At 40.9% G+C, this 19,736-nt stretch overlaps 2 protein-coding genes across 3 annotated transcripts; both read left to right on the forward strand.

Annotated features, from left to right (window-relative positions):
* The first annotated feature begins 8,331 nt into the window (after positions 1-8,331).
* Positions 8,332-9,607, forward strand: LOC123995144 (insulin-like). The gene is made up of 3 exons (XM_046298533.1): positions 8,332-8,431; positions 8,840-9,026; positions 9,292-9,607. Exons 1-3 carry the CDS (start codon positions 8,339-8,341, stop codon positions 9,438-9,440), a joined length of 429 nt encoding a protein of 142 aa, XP_046154489.1. The 5' UTR covers positions 8,332-8,338; the 3' UTR covers positions 9,441-9,607.
* Positions 9,608-11,544: 1,937 nt separating this feature from the next.
* Positions 11,545-16,977, forward strand: nipal4 (NIPA like domain containing 4). Of its 2 annotated transcripts, XM_046298553.1 has the most exons (7): positions 11,545-11,771; positions 13,170-13,430; positions 14,449-14,505; positions 14,910-15,000; positions 15,283-15,443; positions 15,743-16,356; positions 16,459-16,977. In XM_046298553.1, the coding sequence occupies exons 1-6, from the start codon at positions 11,732-11,734 to the stop codon at positions 16,339-16,341; spliced, it is 1,209 nt and encodes a 402-aa protein (XP_046154509.1). In that variant the 5' UTR covers positions 11,545-11,731; the 3' UTR covers positions 16,342-16,356; positions 16,459-16,977. The 2 variants fall into 2 exon arrangements, with proteins under 2 accessions (XP_046154509.1, XP_046154502.1); XM_046298546.1 differs by having other exon boundaries at positions 11,546-11,771; positions 15,743-16,977.
* The last annotated feature ends 2,759 nt before the right edge of the window (positions 16,978-19,736 follow it).

Consider the following 19,736-nt stretch of genomic DNA (forward strand, 5'->3'; position numbering starts at 1 on the left):
CAGTAGGCTAATTTACAGTAAAATAGTTCACAGTAGAATAGTTCACAGTATACTAGTTCACAGTAGGCTAATTTACAGTAGACTAGTTCACAGTAGACTAGTTCACAGTAGACTAGTTCACAGTATACTAGTTCACAGTAGGCTAGTTTACAGTAGAATAGTTCACAGTAGAATAGTTCACAGTATACTAGTTTACAGTAGACTAGTTTACAGTAGAATAGTTCACAGTAGACTAGTTCACAGTAGACTAGTTTACGGTAGATGGGTTCACAGTAGACTAGTTTACAGTAGACTAGTTCACAGTAGACTAGTTCACAGTATACTAGTTCACAGTAGGCTAGTTTACAGTAGAATAGTTCACAGTAGAATAGTTCACAGTATACTAGTTCACAGTAGGCTAGTTTACAGTAGACTAGTTCACAGTAGACTAGTTCACAGTATACTAGTTCACAGTAGGCTAGTTTACAGTAAAATAGTTCACAGTAGAATAGTTCACAGTATACTAGTTCACAGTAGGCTAATTTACAGTAGACTAGTTCACAGTAGAAAATAGCATAATGGAATTTGAGATTCCTTGGGCCAAGTCGTGTCTTATTACAGTGAATCTACCCAACTATACAATCAGAGATGATTTCATCCCACCTCCTTTCTCTCATTTCAGGACGTATTTCTCTGAAGTGGTATATAAAGACCAGTGAATCCTGGATGGGTTTGGAACCACTGAAAGGTTTGATCACAGAATTCAATTGAAATAATTGCTTGAAATAGTCAGTCAAAAATGACAATTTCATTAAAATGATAGATATGTACATATCTGCCTCCATCTGGTGAGTCCCATTTTAAAAAGCCACTGTCCATTTCAATAAGTAATAACATGTAAGTAACCTTATTCAATCTGCCCTGGAATGAATTAATCAAGATGCATTCAAGTCCCTCTTTTGTCCCAAAATGTTAATAAGGGCTTCCTCTTGCTTTATGCCAAGCATTAAATTAATTAAATTGGATAAAAATAAAAATAAATCTTCAATCCATATCAAATTAATCTAAATCAACATGTAACCCATAACTATTAAACAGTTCCTTTGGGATATTGAGTTGAGCTGTCTCTCAACCCTTTCCACCATTGGCTACTCGGCAGTAATCTTTGGGATACGGGGAAAAAAACAAAAAAAACAGGACAAATATTCTTGGAATTGATGTTGGAATTGATCCACATTAGTGTAGTCTCTCCATACTGTACATTGATGAACCACTGTAAGTAACAGGACCTACCCAACTATTCACCATCTCGTTATTTCATCACAGAGATCCAAGTAAAGGCCGTTATATTTCCCTCCAACAGTGACGGAGAAGGTAATATCCCAGATGGCATCTCTCAGGATTGACATGTTCTCTATATGTGAATGTTGTTCCATGCGCAGCTGAAGAACCTTGTACATTAGCTCCGTAACCGTACATTCCTAGAATGCCTCAAAGCGCAACTAGGCAAACATTCAGCTATACATTCAGTGTAGCATTAGTGGGAGAAAACATTCAGCTATACATTCAGTATAGCATTAGTGGGAGAGAAACAAAATGTGATGAAGCAAATCTCACATTGACTATACTGTACTTTAACTACAGAACAACTAGTAAGATCAAATCTCACATCGACTATACTGTACTTTAACTACAGAACAACTAGTAAGATCAAAACACACATTGACTATACTGTACTTTAACTACAGAACAACTACTAAGATCAAAACATACATTGACTATACTGTACTTTAACTACAGAACAACTACTAAGATCAAAACACACATTGACTATACTGTACTTTAACTACAGAACAACTAGTAAGATCAAAACATACATTGACTATACTGTACTTTAACTACAGAACAACTACTAAGATCAAAACACACATTGACTATACTGTACTTTAACTACAGAACAACTAGTAAGATCAAAACATACATTGACTATACTGTACTTTAACTACAGAACAACTACTAAGATCAAAACACACATTGACTATACTGTACTTTAACTACAGAACAACTAGTAAGATCAAATCTCACATCGACTATACTGTACTTTAACTACAGAACAACTAGTAAGATCAAAACACACATTGACTATACTGTACTTTAACTACAGAACAACTACTAAGATCAAAACATACATTGACTATACTGTACTTTAACTACAGAACAACTACTAAGATCAAAACACACATTGACTATACTGTACTTTAACTACAGAACAACTAGTAAGATCAAAACATACATTGACTATACTGTACTTTAACTACAGAACAACTACTAAGATCAAAACACACATTGACTATACTGTACTTTAACTACAGAACAACTAGTAAGATCAAAACATACATTGACTATACTGTACTTTAACTACAGAACAACTACTAAGATCAAAACACACATTGACTATACTGTACTTTAACTACAGAACAACTAGTAAGATCAAAACACACATTGACTATACTGTACTTTAACTACAGAACAACTACTAAGATCAAAACACACATTGACTATACTGTACTTTAACTACAGAACAACTAGTAAGATCAAAACACACATTGACTATACTGTACTTTAACTACAGAACAACTACTAAGATCAAAACACACATTCGCTGTTCTTTATTGTTGGTTTGCTGTTTTAAAGTTACACATGAGAGTTGTATGTGAGGACTTGGGTGGACTGTATATTCTTTAGGTTAAGTTTGACTTTATGTGTTCTGTCCTGGGCTAATGCACATAGGGGTCTGGCAACTTGCTTTAACCAAAATGTGTGTGTGTGTCAAATCAAATCAAATTTTATTGGTCACATACACACGGTTAACAGATGTTATTGGTCACATACACACGGTTAACAGATGTTATTGGTCACATACACACGGTTAACAGATGTTATTGGTCACATACACACGGTTAACAGATGTTATTGGTCACATACAGATGGTTAGCAGATGTTATTGCTCATACACCTGGTTAGCAGATGTTATTGGTCACATACACATGGTTAGCAGATGTTATTGGTCACATACACATGGTTAGCAGATGTTATTGGTCACATGCAGATGTTATTGGTCACATACACATGGTTAGCAGATGTTATTGGTCACATACACATGGTTAGCAGATGTTATTGGTCACATACACATGGTTAGCAGATGTTATTGGTCACATACACATGGTTAGCAGATGTTATTGGTCACATACACATGGTTAGCAGATGTTATTGGTCACATGCAGATGTTATTGGTCACATACACATGGTTAGCAGATGTTATTGGTCACATACACATGGTTAGCAGATGTTATTGGTCACATACACATGGTTAGCAGATGTTATTGGTCACATGCAGATGTTATTGCGAGTGTAGTGAAATGCTTGTGCTTCTAGTTCCCGACAGCGCAGCAATATCTAACAAGTAATCTAACAATTCCACAACAACTACCTAATACACACAAATCTGCAAGATGCAATAGATGGTATAAAACACAGTCTATGCATATGAGATGAGTAATGCAAGATATGTGAACATTATTAAAGTGGCATTATTAAAGTGACTAGTGATCCATTTATTATAGTGGCCAATGATTTCAAGTCTGTATGTAGGCAGCAGCTTCTCTATGTTAGTGCCGGCTGTTTAACAGTCTGATGGCCTTTCAGTCTCTCGGCCCCAGCTTTGATGCACCTGTACTGACCAAGCCTTCTGGATGGTAGCGGGGTGAACAGGCAGTGGCTCGGGTGTGTGTGTGTGTGTGTGTGTGTGTGTGTGTGTGTGTGTGTGTGTGTGTGTGTGTGTGTGTGTGTGTGTGTGTGTGTGTGTGTGTGTGTGTGTGTGTGTGTGTGTGTGTGTGTGTGTGTGTGTGTGTGTGTGTGTGTGTGTATTCAGTTCATGAATATAACTAGCCTAGCCAGCTAACTTTAAGCAGCCAGCTGGTTTCATATGACTAGTGAGACTTGACCCGACCGGGTTTTGTGTTGTGAAGTTAGCCACAAAAATGTTTAGCCACAATAGTGGACTTTGATGGCGTCTTCAAAATAAAGGCCCTGTGGTGAAAGTGATTCAAATGTTTGAAATTGGTGGAATCATGCCATAATTTGACTAGATAATGTTAAACAAGGTTAGAGTATTGGAATGTGGAGCAATGAAATAGGGTATCAGTCTACTCGGTGACACCCACTGAACACAACTGCGAAGAGTTTATTCAAATATTAGCTTCGTAGCTCTTATTGCGAGACTTTGACTGTGGGAAATCACCTCCCCAGTCAGCCTATTGTGCGTATTGATATTCATATTGCACTGTACAGCTTTACCTAAGGATTGGGGATCAATGAAATGGGGTATCAGCCTACTCAGTAGCAAAGTACTTTTTCCCCCCAAAGTCCTCTGTTATCAGATTTGTGTCAAATTAACATATTATTGTCTTTAGTTGAATTTATATAACAACATTCCAACCTCGTTTAGCATGATCTATTCCATTATGGAATGATCTCACTATTTGCATCACTTTCAATTAGATACTTTTATTTTGAATGCGAACTGCAAATTCCACTACTGTGGCTCATCCTTATTGCAGCCTAGTAGCCTAGTGGTTAGAGCGTTGGACTAGTAACCGGAAGGTTGTGAGTTCAAATCCCCGAGCTGACTATGTACAAATCTGTAGTTCTGCCCCTGAACAGGCAGTTAACCCACTGTTACCAGGCCGTCATTGAAAATAAGAATGTGTTCTTAACTGACTTGCCTGGTTAAATAAAGGTAAAATAAATAAAACAATAAAATTGTGATTAGCTTCACACAGGTAGGTCTGAACATTATTAATCAAATAAGACCTGTCTTATAATTTAGGGGTATTTTAGTTGACCAAGCTAGATCGTTTTCTAGCTAACTATAGCTACTGAAATAGGTGTTGTTTTGCTATGTTTGTGGGGAAGAACATTGTTTGCATCCCTCAGCTAGCTAGCTTTTTATATGACCAGCACTGTCCCAGACTAGAGCTTGGGGAAGCGTGTCTACGGAGCGGAGCGTTTACCAGCATCATAGCATACGTAGCGGCGAATCACTGTGGAATACGAGTAATCAATGTGTAATAACTAAGTTTTTTTTAAATGTATGAACGTGTTAAATGATTATGTGACGTATTCAGGTCCTGATTGGTCAACAAGCTTATTTGACACGTCAAATAGTGTTTTTTGACGTGTATCTTTTTATTTTTATTTTTACGTGCAAAGACCCAAACGGCGTTCCATGGGAAGTGCTGAGGGCCAGAAGGTTGGGGCGTGGAGCTACACTCCCTGCCTGTTTCATTACAGTATAATAGGCATGCTCCCAATTGATCTCCACTCTTCTCTTTTATTTTACATGGCATCATGCCCACACACTAAATCAGCCATACATCACAGGAGTGGTGCTAAATTACAGGCACTGCTCAGTTTGACCTTTCAAGATAAAAAAAAAAGAAACATTAAAGATGAGCCTATGTACTTAATCAACCCGGGTGATTATCAAGCACATTTTTCTTGCAGAATAACATTTATGGATCTGTCCTCTTTCCAGTACGCTGTTCATAAGACGCCCAGCACTTTAAAGAGCAAATGATATGAATCATGCCCATTGGTATGTCAGACATCACTTTTGAAACTTATAGCAAAAGTCTACTTTTCGTTCTCCCTTAACGGCTTCGGTAAAGTCTGAGCCCTTTGGAAAAGCTGAAAGAGACAACCTAATGGACTTTATTGTCCTTTAATTCACATAGGTGTCTGTCCGGAAATAAGTGAGCACAAACCTGACTATGATGGTTTATGCATCATTTCTAGCTACTGATAGCAGACTTGAAAGAGGAATAAAGGAGAGCCCATAGTCCTGGCATGTCAGGCTCAATGAGGACATTTCCTACGTCTTAAGAGATGAGAGGAGTGAAGTCAAAGGTTGTGTTATGTGAGACAAGTGTTAAACCCTACTGGTACTATTTATCAGTACTACTGGGGTTTTAAGCTGGGTTTCTTTACGGCACTTTGCTGATGTAAGAAGGGCTTTATAAATACACTTGGAGGGGATCCGGATATAGTAGTACTACTAGAGGGGATCTGGATACAGTAGTAATACTAGAGGGGATCTGGATACAGTAGTACTACTAGAGGGGATCCGGATTCAGAAGTACTACTAGAGGGGATCCAGATTCAGTAGTACTACTAGAGGGGATCTGGATACAGTAGTACTACTAGAGGGGATCTGGATACAGTAGTACTACTAGAGGGGATCTGGATACAGTAGTACTACTAGAGGGGATCCGGATACAGTAGTACTACTAGAGGGGATCTGGATACAGTAGTACTACTACAGGGGATCCAGATACAGCAGTACTACTAGAGGGGATCTGGATACAGTAGTACTACTAGAGGGGATCTGGATACAGTAGTACTACTAGAGGGGATCCGGATTCAGAAGTACTACTAGAGGGGATCCAGATTCAGTAGTACTACTAGAGGGGATCCGGATACAGTAGTACTACTAGAGGGGATCTGGATACAGTAGTACTACTAGAGGGGATCTGGATACAGTAGTACTACTAGAGGGGATCCGGATACAGTAGTACTACTAGAGGGGATCTGGATACAGTAGTACTACTAGAGGGGATCCAGATACAGCAGTACTACTAGAGGGGATCTGGATACAGTAGTACTACTAGAGGGGATCCAGATACAGTAGTACTACTAGAGGGGATCTGGATACAGTAGTACTACTAGAGGGGATCTGGATACAGTAGTACTACTAGAGGGGATCTGGATACAGTAGTACTACTAGAGGGGATCTGGATACAGTAGTACTACTAGAGGGGATCCAGATACAGTAGTACTACTAGAGGGGATCCAGATACAGTAGTACTACTAGAGAGGATCCAGATTCAGTAGTACTACTAGAGGGGATCCAGATACAGTAGTACTACTAGAGGGGATCCGGATACAGTAGTACTACTAGAGGGGATCTGGATACAGTAGTACTACTAGAGGGGATCCAGATACAGTAGTACTACTAGAGGGGATCCAGATACAGTAGTACTACTAGAGGGGATCTGGATACAGTAGTACTACTAGAGGGGATATGGATACAGTAGTACTACTAGAGGGGATCTGGATACAGTAGTACTACTAGAGGGGATCCGGATACAGTAGTACTACTAAAGGGGATCTGGATACAGTAGTACTACTAGAGGGGATCTGGATTCAGTAGTACTACTAGAGGGGATCTGGATTCAGTAGTACTACTAGAGAGGATCTGGATACAGTAGTACTACTAGAGGGGATCTGGATACAGTAGTACTACTAGAGGGGATCCAGATATAGTAGTACTACTAGAGGGGATCTGGATACAGTAGTACTATTAGAGGGGATCTGAATACAGTAGTACTACTAGAGGGGATCCAGATACAGTAGTACTACTAGAGGGGATCTGGATACAGTAGTACTACTAGAGGGGATCTGGATACAATAGTACTACTAGAGGGGATCTGGATACAGTAGTACTACTAGAGGGGATCTGGATTCAGTAGTACTACTAGAGGGGATCCAGATACAGTAGTACTAATAGAGGGGATCTGGATAAAGCAGTAATACTAGAGGGGATCTGTGGGGTCAATATTGCTGTTGCTTCATTAGTACTAACAAAATGTAGTTATGGAACGTTAATCTCACGTCACAGTAACTGATCAAAGAGCATTTCTATAGCATTGCCTTTACCATCACAACACATAAGTGCGTCATGGAAGAAGTTGTCACACAAATAAAAAGTTGACTCTTTCCATCGAAGGTCAGCTAATGGCTAATGTGTCAACATGAAACATCCCACTAATATCACACCAGGACACGGTAAGTACCTTCAACACCAAAAACTGTTGCTCAGGACACTCATTGAGCCACAAGCCGTCTCTCACTAGCTACCTTCTTTAAACAAGCAGCTACTATACTCTTTAGTGTGTCTGAAGCAGGAACAGGTGGGTCAAACGCGAGCCTACAATCCCTGGAATCCTCTGTACATCTCAGACACAGGTCACATCAGTTATGTCCGATTCACCGGCCCTCCGCTTGGACCACTGATGTCACTTAGTAAAACAAACACATGCCTAACGAGGCGAACAATTGGATTGCCACTTTACCGCTACATTTCACTGAGCAACTTCTCTTTTCCGCTGACACTAGCAAAGACCACAGACCCTTGTTCCCGAGGCCTGCCTGCCTGCCTGCCTGCCTGCCTGCCTGCCTGCCTGTCTGCCTGCCTGTCTGCCTGCCTGCCTGCCTGCCTGCCCTGCTCCAGGGGTATAAAATGGGGGGAGAATCTGGTGTTCTGCCTCAACCAACTTTTCCCTCAGCATTTCTGCTACTCTTCTACAGAGCTTCTTCACCACCACCTCCACAGGTACGAGCCGGGGGTCTCTTTGTGTTTCACTGGAGGGTTGGGAACCACAGTTGGGTTAGGGTGGCGGATCTTGGGGATGTAGATGTCACTAGAATCTGAAAACAACCTTGGAACTCTTACTGTTTTTGTTGAACAAATGTATTTCGGTCAGTAACAACTGTATTTTACTGCATCTAGTGAGCTATTCCCGTATGAGTGCTTATGGAAATAGTTGTTTTGTTGATGTAAGGCTATGGTTTCTTTTAGAACATGCTGAATGACAATATTACACCAGAATATGTGTCGTGTCGTCAGCATTACACAGAAGGAGTAATGTCCCTCCTAGAAGAATAGAGATGTTTCTCGTGCACTGCATGAAACTCCCACAGTGTTAACATACCTGTTTCGTTGTGTCTTTCTCTCCTCCAGCCCATCATCAACATGGCCCTCTGGCTCCAAACTGCATCTCTGCTGGTGCTGCTGGCCCTCTACCCTGGGGCAGACGCTGCAGCTGCCCAACACCTGTGTGGCTCTCATCTGGTGGATGCCCTCTATCTGGTGTGTGGAGAGAAAGGATTCTTTTACAACCCAAAGAGAGATGTGGATCCCCTAACAGGTAAGACACCTCTAGCACTGTCTGAATTCAAAAGACTTCATTTCGACAACTCAACTTGATCTAAGACCACAAGTTACTTTCCTGTTTTTGTGTGTATGTGTGTCGTAATGACATTTAGAAAACGCATGGTCACTTAGAAGAATCTACAAATATGAAACTGAATGTGAAGGCAATGATGAAACACAGAAAAGGACAGTAGTCCATACAATATGCTGCTTGATGTTATGAGGTAGCACTCACTCAATGTGCTTCTCTCCTCTTGCAGGGTTTCTCTTTCCAAAATCGTCCCAGGAGAACGAAGTTGCCGAGTACCCGTTCAAAGACCAGATGGACATGATAGTAAAGAGAGGTATTGTAGAGCAGTGCTGTCACAAGCCTTGCAACATCTTCGACCTGCAGAACTACTGCAACTGAGGCCTGTCTCACCGCTAAGCCTGCTCCTCTCTTCTCTCTGCCACTCTCCAATGTGCAGAGGCATCATCCCCGTCATCATCCCCGTCTCAAAGAAAAGCTTCAAGTGCAGACAAGAAATGGCATAGACATGTTTTATTTTTCCTAGAAAATAAAGTTCTATGAAATGAGCAAGCACTTTGTTTTCCTTTTGTAAATGGGCCTTATGTTCGGAGTAGGCTACTATGACTTCTGTTCAATGTGTGGTTCGGATTTTCTCATTATCCTGGGTTGAAACCAAACTATTGTACATGTATATTGTAATGCAGACAAAATGGCCACGAGAAACACTCTTCTCACGCCACTTCGAAAGAGTTTCGCCTGGAAGTGACTTTTTTTGTAGCAGGTTGGGAGAATGAATTAACCCTTTCACCCTGCTCCTCTGCACACTCCACTAGCGTCCAGTCAAAGCTAGCATCCACTACAAGACCGTGGTACTTGCCAATGGAGCAGCAAACCCCTCCCTACCTTCAGGCTATGCCCAAACCCTAAACCTCAACTCGGGGTCTCCATTCTGCCACCTCTGGTCTTTTGGCTCTCCTACCACTATGGGAGGGCAGCTCCCGCTCAGCCCAGTCCAAGCTCTTCTCCGTCCTGACACCCCTATGGAGGAACCAGCTTCCCCCTGAAGCTAGGACAGCAGAGTCCCTGCTCACCTTCCAAAGACATCTGAAACCCTACCTCTTCAAAGAATATCTTAAATAATCCCACAGCACCTAATATCCATTAGATTGGGCAAAAACGAATTGTTTGGTTTTAGGAGGATAATATAATGTCTTTCTTGCATACACATTGTGTTGTATGATGAAGTCCTACAGAGCTGCGCTTCTCAAAGTGGACACTGGGGGTCACTCTTCCCACCGATTTACAGAGCTATAAGACAGAGATGATGATCACATCAAAAAAAAAGAATGGAATGAATCGAGAGGTTTTAGTTGAGTATAGTTTAGATTATAGGATGTCCATTAGCTGTTGCGCACGCAGCAGCTACTCTTCCTGGGGTCCACATCAAAACACGTGACAAAATACACAACATTTACAGACAACAAAATAAGATAATAGTACATAAAAAAATGTGAATAAGATAAGAATCACATATTGTCAAGACACCGAGAGACAACAACAATACTTTTTACACACTTCATGTATAAATTTTAATTTACTTATATACAGTACAGTTCATTTAGATCAATATGATTACATTATATTAACAACCTAAAATGTTGTAAACATAACTAATCTTTTTCTTTATTTGACCTTTATTTAACTAGTCAAGTCAGTTAAGAACAAATTCTTATTTTTAATGACAGCCTGGGAACAGTGGGTTAACTGCCTGTTCAGGGGAAGAACGACAGATTTGTACCTTGTCAGCTCGGGGGTTTGAACTTGCTAATTTACCGGTTTACTAGTCCAACACTCTAACCACTAGGCTACCCTGCAAAGTATAGGGCAGTTCTCCTATGCATTAACCAATGGTTGTGGTAACGTCATCGACTGTGCAGGTGTTCGGAGGTGCGTTCATTTCGCCTGAACGTTTGGTGCATTGCGATTAACATCTGTAAATGTTATCGCAATGTAACATCCACAACTTTCTTGTACGTTCTTGAACAGACTTTGAGGTACGTTTGCTCCCGTTTGGTGGGTGTGGCGACGTGTGGCTTGACGCAATATAAGTGTCGTTTTTAAAGTGTGATTGCCATGCTGCCAGAGTCCCCAAACCCCCTCCCCGGTTTTTTTCGACTGAGCCTTCAGTAATTAGCACCGTTTCAGTTCAATTGAATGTTCCAGAATGTAAAAACGCACTGAAAGCAGCCCAGATTGCTTTTAACATTCTCCCTTGCTCATTCGATGGACACGTCTACCACTGGTTAGCTAGTTGATAGGTAAATTATCTATCCAGACGTTGTAAGATCTGATCGGCGTCAGCAACGTCTGAGCAGAGGGACGTGCCCTTGATCAGTGGTGAAAGCGCAGCGTCGTCGCCTGCTCTATTCGAGGCCAATGAGAGAGCTGCTGACGGAGGTAATGGGCGGGCCAGACGTACACCTGAGCAGGTCAGGGTGACTTGATGTGTGTGCCCACGCCCCCTGTGAATAATCTGGCGGATCGATTCGTTTCTGAGAACGTTGTTTTTTTATGCGTGGAATTAAGAACGATCACATTGGGAACGGATACTTTTACCGGTCTCTTTTTAAACCAAGTTCTACTTTTTCGGCTACTTCGAGATTTATTGGATATTAGCCTAAATCAACACAATGCAATATGTTCATTTATCTAAGGATTCATGCCGAAACGGTACGTTTATAGGCTAATACTTCAATGTCATCATATTATTGTAGGCTACGCTATTTAATGGGAAATGGGGGCCTACAATATTTTTTGAATGTTTGTGATATAGCAACAGTAGGCTTATTCACGAAGGGCGTATTGGCAGAATTTACAGACAATAATTACCCATGGGTTGGCATCCGTAAATACACTTAATAGACAAAAATGATATTGTCAGAAATTATTTTCTAAACGTCTTCATCTGGAGCAAAACACAAAGCCAGTTTTTAAATGTTTGATTTTAAAAGCAATTGTTTGAAAATATTTTAGAATATCAAGTGGGGTTGTTCATGTCTTTGAACTACTTTTAAATGGGCTGATTTCCAAAGCCAGTTTTTCAGGTCATTCCATTTGAAATGTCCATATAATTGATGATTTCTACGCTCATGAGAATTGTAATCTCCGTTGTGTGTGAATAGAACACCTTTGTTGACAGAGAGAACATGTCACTGCACCATGCCAATGCGGGGGCATTGTTCAAATGGTGAGGTCATGTATTGAATCTGCCAGTCTCACTAAACATGAAATGTCATGTGGATTTCTAAAGTAGACTATCTAATCTTCTTATATTTTCTGTCCCAATGAAACCCAAAGAAATTGAGCCTAATTTTATTTGACCATTCCAATCTTTAATTGGGCTTATGTGTAGATAGGTTAGTGTTGATAACATACAACGTGAATACACTGGTATCATTCTGATAACTGCCATGGATATTACTATCGTGACATAATAGTAATCAGTCAACACATGACCTGGTTAAGCAATCTGCTATGTAGGCCATTACCGCTGTGTGTTTTGGACTGGTTTCTCTTCACCAGATGTTCTAATAGTGTTTATACTTTATTGTACATAAATGTCCAGGTATTTACTTAGAAATAACATGGTAATCACAAAATAAGAGCATAATAGCTTTCATAAAGCTATTAGGCCCGAGCGGGTGCCTGGAAACAGCCCTTAGCCGTGGTATATTGGCCATATACCACAAACCCCCAAGGTGTCATTGCTATTATAAACGGGTTACCAACGTAATTAGAGCAGTAAAAATTATGTTTCATTTATCCAGGCAAGTCAGTTAAGAACAAATTCTTATTTTCAATGACGGCCTAGGAACAGTGGCTGTTCAGGGGCAGAACAACAGATTTGTACCTTGTCAGCTCAGGGGTTTGAACTTGCAACCTTCCGGTCAATAGTCCAACGCTCTAACCACTAGGCTACCCTGCCGCCCCAATAAATGTTTTGTGAAACCCGGTGGTATACGGTCTGATATACCACGGCTGTCAGCCAATCAGCATTCAGGGCTCCAGCCACTCAGTTCATATGAAGCTATAATGGTAAAAGTGATTTCACTCTGCTTGTTTTTCCAGGTTCCATAATAAGGCTACTGTGTCCATCTCAGACTGCGGTGTGTATAGTCAACGGGGAGGCAAACCTCCTCAACACCTCCTTCACTGACAATCACAATGCCACTGAGACAGGGCTGTCAGCCGTCGGCAACAACTGGACCAACTATAACTTCTGGACTGGTTTGACCTTGGCGGTGCTGTCGGCCTTCCTGATTGGAGGAAGTGTGATGCTGAAGAAGAAGGCCCTGCTTCGCCTAGCCAATAATGGACAGACCAGAGCAGGTGGGGGGTCTTCACTGTTTAAGGATGTGGAAAAACACAAAGACGTGACATTACACCACTTGAGGGCGTTGTCCTTATTTTGATCAATGTTTTATATAGAATCAAGTTCTGTTGGGTATCTACTGACAGTTGTTTTATTTACGTCATCACTAGCCAAATTCCACCCAGTACCACGTCCTGAATCTTACACACCCTTCTAGCCAAACTCCACCCAGTACCACGTCCTGAATCTTACACACCCTTCTAGCCGACTACCACCCAGTACTCTACCCTGCTACTTAGAGACTGCTGCCCTATTTACATAGTCATTGAACACTGGTCGCTTTAATACTGTTAACATACTGTTTTACCACTTTATATGTACATTGAGTGTACAAAACATTAAGAACACCTTCCTAATATTGAGTTGCAGTCTATGTCATGGTGCATGTTCAGAATGTTTTGTACACTCAGTGTATATACTGCATTCTAATCATAACTACTGCTATTACATACAGATACTGTCTATACATACCATTCACATACATATATATTTATTTATGACTGATATTTATCATTCTGTTAGGTCTTCATTTTTTAAAACATTTTTTTTTTTAAACTTTTAGATTTTTGTGTGCATTGTTATTGTATTGCTAGATATTCCTGTATTGTAGGAGCTAGAACGCGATAACATCCTGTAAACCTGTGTAGGCGACCAAGAAACCTGGATTTGATTTGACTATGACCCAACAGTATGATATTTCAGCTCTCCGTATCGATAGCAAATAGTACATCCAGTTCCTGTTTAAAGGTTGTTGTAGTATCTAAATACTGGACATGAACCCTGACCGAAACGATGAAACACAGTCTAATAAAGGACTCGTCCTCTGTCAGTTATATAACGTTTGATTAAACAAACTGTCCTGAATATCAGGGTTTCCTGAGGACAAGAAACAACTTTATTTGTTATTGATTGATGTTATTGATTTGTTTTGTCTTCTAATTCTAATGAATGCCTTGTTTGCTGTGTTCTGTGCAGGTGAAGGTGGTCATGGATATTTAAAGGACTGGCTATGGTGGAGTGGACTTCTAACCAGTGAGTTTTGTTGTTGTTGTTGTTAAATCTATCCTCAATGTTTGTCACAAGCACTATAATGTGAAGTGGGAATACCAGTAGTTTTATCATAGTTCTGTTGGGTAGCTAGTAGAACTATAAGGCTTATCCCAGGGGTGTTGAACTCATTTTGTCCCCTGGGGCCGAATTCGGTCTTCACTGAGTTCCGGAGGGCCGTACTGATTTTAAAAAATATATATTTTTTTAGATTTCCTTGCTGTCAAAAATTAGTAAACATTTCTCCTCTAGCCATTGTTTTGGGAATTTTCGATGATCCCTGACTGTTTAGTGATCATTAGCGAGCTGGACAGCCAAGAAACCGTCTCAAAGAACCAAAAGGATTAGGACGACATCAATGGTTTTGCATTATGGTCTGTCTCTCACAGTGGGTGCCGGTGAGGTTGCCAACTTTGCAGCGTACATGTTTGCTCCAGCTACTGTGGTGACTCCTCTGGGCGCCCTGAGTGTCCTTATCAGGTACCCTTACTCCTCTGTTGTCTATTAACACACAGCCTTCACATACAGGTACTTCTACTTTCTCTGGTTTCTCGTTTTCCATGACTGTGTCAAATCTCACACCGTTGTTGTCATTTTTGCACCCTTTATTTTGGTGTACGTGGGAACTTATTTGAACTTTCAGGAGCTGTTGTGTGTTTTGTGTTCGTGTTGATACTGTGTATCCTCACATCGAAGTCATTGTTCTACAGGTTTTGCATTAATATTCAAATGACTGTCATTGTGGCTTCTCTCTGGACACAGTGCAGTGCTGTCCTCTTACCTGTTGGGGGAGACACTGAATCTGTTGGGGAAGCTGGGCTGTGTGCTCAGCATACTGGGCAGCACTCTCATGGTGATCCATGCACCTGAAGAAGAGGAAGTCACTACCCTACAGCAGATGACTGACAAATTGCTTGACCCAGGTACATCGTTTATATTCATTGACATAGGAATTATTCACACAGCAATTATTTTTTATTAAGGGCAGAGCAACAATGAGGTAATGAACATGTAATTTAGAGTAGAGAAACTTCGAAGATGCTATCGTCATTATTGAGCAAATATGTAGACAGAAGGACAGACGGTACATATGCACCAGGGAATAACACCTGTCTGTTCCCTCACTACCTCCCACCACACCCTAGAGAAACACTTATCTCCCTCTCTCCTCTGTGTCAAGCCTCACTTCAATGGCTCCTGTGTATCCGCTTTGTGTCTCTAGGCTTCCTTGTGTTTGCCAGTATCCTGCTGGTGGCCTGCTTGCTGCTTATCTTCTACTTCTCCCCCCGTGTGGGCCAGACCAACATCCTGGTCTACATCGGCATCTGTTCCCTGCTGGGAGCCTTCACCGTCTCCTCCGTCAAGGGCCTGGGCATCGCCATCCGCACAGTGACCTCTGACCCAGCCGTGGTGCGTCACCCGCTCACCTGGATCCTTCTGGTGTCACTGGTCAGTTCCATCGTGGTCCAGGTCAACTACCTGAACAAGTCTCTGGACACTTTCAACACGCTGCTGGTCTACCCAATCTACTACGTGTGCTTCACCACCGTGGTGCTCACCACCTCCATCATCCTGTTTAAAGAGTGGGGGACCATGTCTGGTGTGGATGTGGTGGGCACCGTGGGGGGCTTCCTGGTCATCATCTTGGGGGTAGCCATGCTGCACCTGTTCAAAGACATCCACGTCACCCTGGAGGGCCTGGCCAGCAGAATGTGTCAGCCGCTGGAGGTGAAACGGGAGGACAAACACATCCTCATTGAGAATATGGAGAGCCTGCCTCCCATGAGAGAAGACGCACCCAGAGTCTTCATCATCAGCTGAGAGACTGGCACTCAGGATCTTCATCATCAGCTGAGAGACTGGCACTCAGGATCTTCATCATCAGCTGAGAGACTGGCACCCAGGATCTTCATCATCAGCTGAGAGACTGGCACCCAGGATCTTCATCATCAGCTGAGAGACTGGCACTCAGGATCTTCATCATCAGCTGAGAGACTGGCACTCAGGATCTTCATCATCAGAGACTGGCACCTGAGAGAACTCTTAGCACAATCACTTATGTAAATATGTATTTGTTAGTCTTTTTATTGGTAGTTTTATGTAGATTTGTGACCAGAGCTGTTGTTGACTATGTCTATGATGCTCCAGGATGCTAAATAGCTACTGAGGACCTTTGTCTATGAAGGTACCAGAGAAGAGATGACATTTTATATAGTTGTTTATACTTGTGGGTGTTTTTTAACCTCAGTTAATGATCATATGGGTTGCTGATGACGCAGCAGGCTATGTAGACTGCTGCTGAAGACCAATGTTTGTGATTCATCAAGGCATTTTAAAAAGGGATATTTTTTATATAGATATATATATATATATACTTTGCATTTTAAGATGTTGACTACATTTCATATTTCTGTTGCCTGTCACTCATTTCAATAAACATTTTCTATTTTGTGCCCATTTCAGTGGAGAGATGAGGAAGTATTGTTGCCGCAGCTCTTACAGTTGAGCCCAGGTTGGGGATTGAGATGTTTACATCAATACTCAGTAAGAACCATACAACCTTAAATGATAACATAGAGATTAAGATCCAAGCTAAAGTCTCAAAACTCAAACCATGGCAGCTGTTGCAGGAGTACACATTTACTTAACTGCCACACCCAAAAAAACTGTCAAGCTCTCTTCAATAGGCCCATTGTAGCCTAATACCAGCGTGCAGAGACACGCTGTGTGGCCACACAGTACACGGATTTGCTTGAAGCGATCTGCTACATGATGTGAATGAGATTGTTCGTGTCCCCTGACCGTTGACATATTTGAAAATTGCTCTGGAAGAAATGTAGCACAACCAATCAAACTGCAGTTTGAAGACAGTTACACCATTTAAAAAATATATATATTAAGACATTCATAATTATGAATAGCTTTACACATTGTAAACTTTGAACTTGGGAAACCTCAATCTTGATATTTGATATAGTATAGTGTATTATTCCGTTCCCTATTGGTCATGGCCTGGGAATCATGCTGAGGTCTTGATATTTGATATAGTATAGTGTAGTATTCCGTTCCCTATTGGTCATGGCCTGGGAATCATGCTGAGGTCTTGATATTTGATATAGTATAGTGTAGTATTCCGTTCCCTATTGGTCATGGCCTGGGAATCATGCTAAGGTTGGTTTCACTAATTGACGGTGTGGGAAGGCTGAGAGATGACTAACTGTGAGGAGTGGAGTTTCACTGTTGTGGAGGCATTTTATTGCCTGAGTCACCTCATTTTGTGTGTGTGTGTGTGTGTGTGGTTTATGAACTGGGGTGTAATAGTTCGATCCACAGTATGTGGGATCTAATAATTTTGTTATGAACACTATGATATTCCTCTATACCTACAGGATCCATTACAATTTAACAGTCAAATAATTACTGGAATAGGAAGTAATTAACCTATAGCAGCAAGGCTCATTATTACAGGCCCATTAATTGAACACCAACACAGAACCCCTGAAACAGTATCAGTGCAGTTATGAATTTGTACTCAGTAAATTATTCAGTGTGCTTGTTCTGGCTTCCCAACTATATCCTCTGAGACAAACAGGTTCCCCTGCTTTTTTTTTCTTTCCTAGGGATGAAGTGTGCTCACTGGTCTCAGTCAACAAAGATGTGTCAGGTGTCTGCACCACTGAGCTTTGTCAGGAGCAGAGCAGACTAATTATGTGGGTTGCTAATTAACTGCTGAACTGAGAGAGAGAGAGAGAGAGAGAGAGAGAGAGAGAGGAGAGAGGGAGAGACAGAGACAGTGAGAGAGAGAGACAGGGAGAGAGAGAGACGGAGACTGAGAGAGAGAGAGAGAGAGAGAGAGAGAGAGAGAGAGAGAGAGAGAGAGAGAGAGAGAGAGAGGGAGAGAGAGAGAGAGACAGGGAGAGACAGGGAGAGACAGGGAGAGACAGGGAGAGAGAGAGAGACTTTGCTGTCTCAGACAGAGCCCAGGGACAGGTTGCTATAGAGCCTCAGAAAGGTAACAGACTAAAGTAATTATCAACGGATGAAGGTTTTAGTGTGTCTACACCCTACCTACACCCTACCTACACCCTACCTAATCTAGTTATCAGACCAAATAGTTATGTTTTGTAGTTGATTCGAAAATACTAACTTTTCAAATACTCGAGGATGGTCATATATAGTTTTCATAGAGTTTCAACTAAAAGGCTACTAATCTTCTTTGATATTCAAATACTGGTCCCAGAAAACCAAATAATATTTGGAGGTATTTCAAGTTATTTGAAAACATTTTTTTTTTTTGATGGCTGACAAATATCTTATTAATAACCAAAAACTACAGCAGATAGTTTAGCTAGTCTAAATATATTATATTAATATATTATATTATTAGTACACGGTTTAGAGGTCTCTTAGATATGAATATTAATATAGCCTATAACCTATAATTAAATGAATGAGGGACATGGAATCCCCTCAACATTAGACTAGACCACTTTTTGCAGCTTCTAATAAATTATATTTCTATAATTAGTGACATGAGGTAATACAGTAGCACTTTACATCAAGTTCTTACGTGTAGTAACTTTGTGAATATTACAATAGCAACATTGTTTACATGGGACGTTTTTAAATTGCTATATAATAATTTAATTATAATTAAACATTTGCATAATAATGGAGTGAAATAAGGAAGAAACTTGTAACTTTTTTAGTTACAAAAACTCTCAACTCATTACTTATGCAATTAAATCAAATGTATTTATATAGCCCTTCGTACATCAGTTGATATCTCAAAGTGCTGTACAGAAACCCAGCCTAAAAACCCAAACAGCAAGCAATGCAGGTGTAGAAGCACGGTGGCTAGGAAAAACTCCCTAGAAAGGCCAAAACCTAGGAAGAAACCTAGAGAGGAACCAGACTATGAGGGGTGACCAGTCCTCTTCTGGCTGTGCCGCGTGGAGATTATAACAGAACATGGCCAAGATGTTCAAATGTTCATAAATGACCAGCATGGTCAAATAATCAGGCTTGGTAAACACATTCCAAACAATGCAGGTGTAGAAGCACTAAAATGCGATTACCAAAATATTATGTAAAAAAAACATGAAAATAAAATTGCAGTTTTATTACACAGGTACGAGAACAGTTTTCACCAGTTAAATGTCATGGCAAAATGTAGATTTCCGCTTTAATAGACATACTCAAAACTAACTGCTATT

Source organism: Oncorhynchus gorbuscha, linkage group LG02 (assembly GCF_021184085.1).
Source record: "Oncorhynchus gorbuscha isolate QuinsamMale2020 ecotype Even-year linkage group LG02, OgorEven_v1.0, whole genome shotgun sequence".
In the NCBI taxonomy this organism is placed as follows: Eukaryota; Metazoa; Chordata; class Actinopteri; order Salmoniformes; family Salmonidae; genus Oncorhynchus; species Oncorhynchus gorbuscha.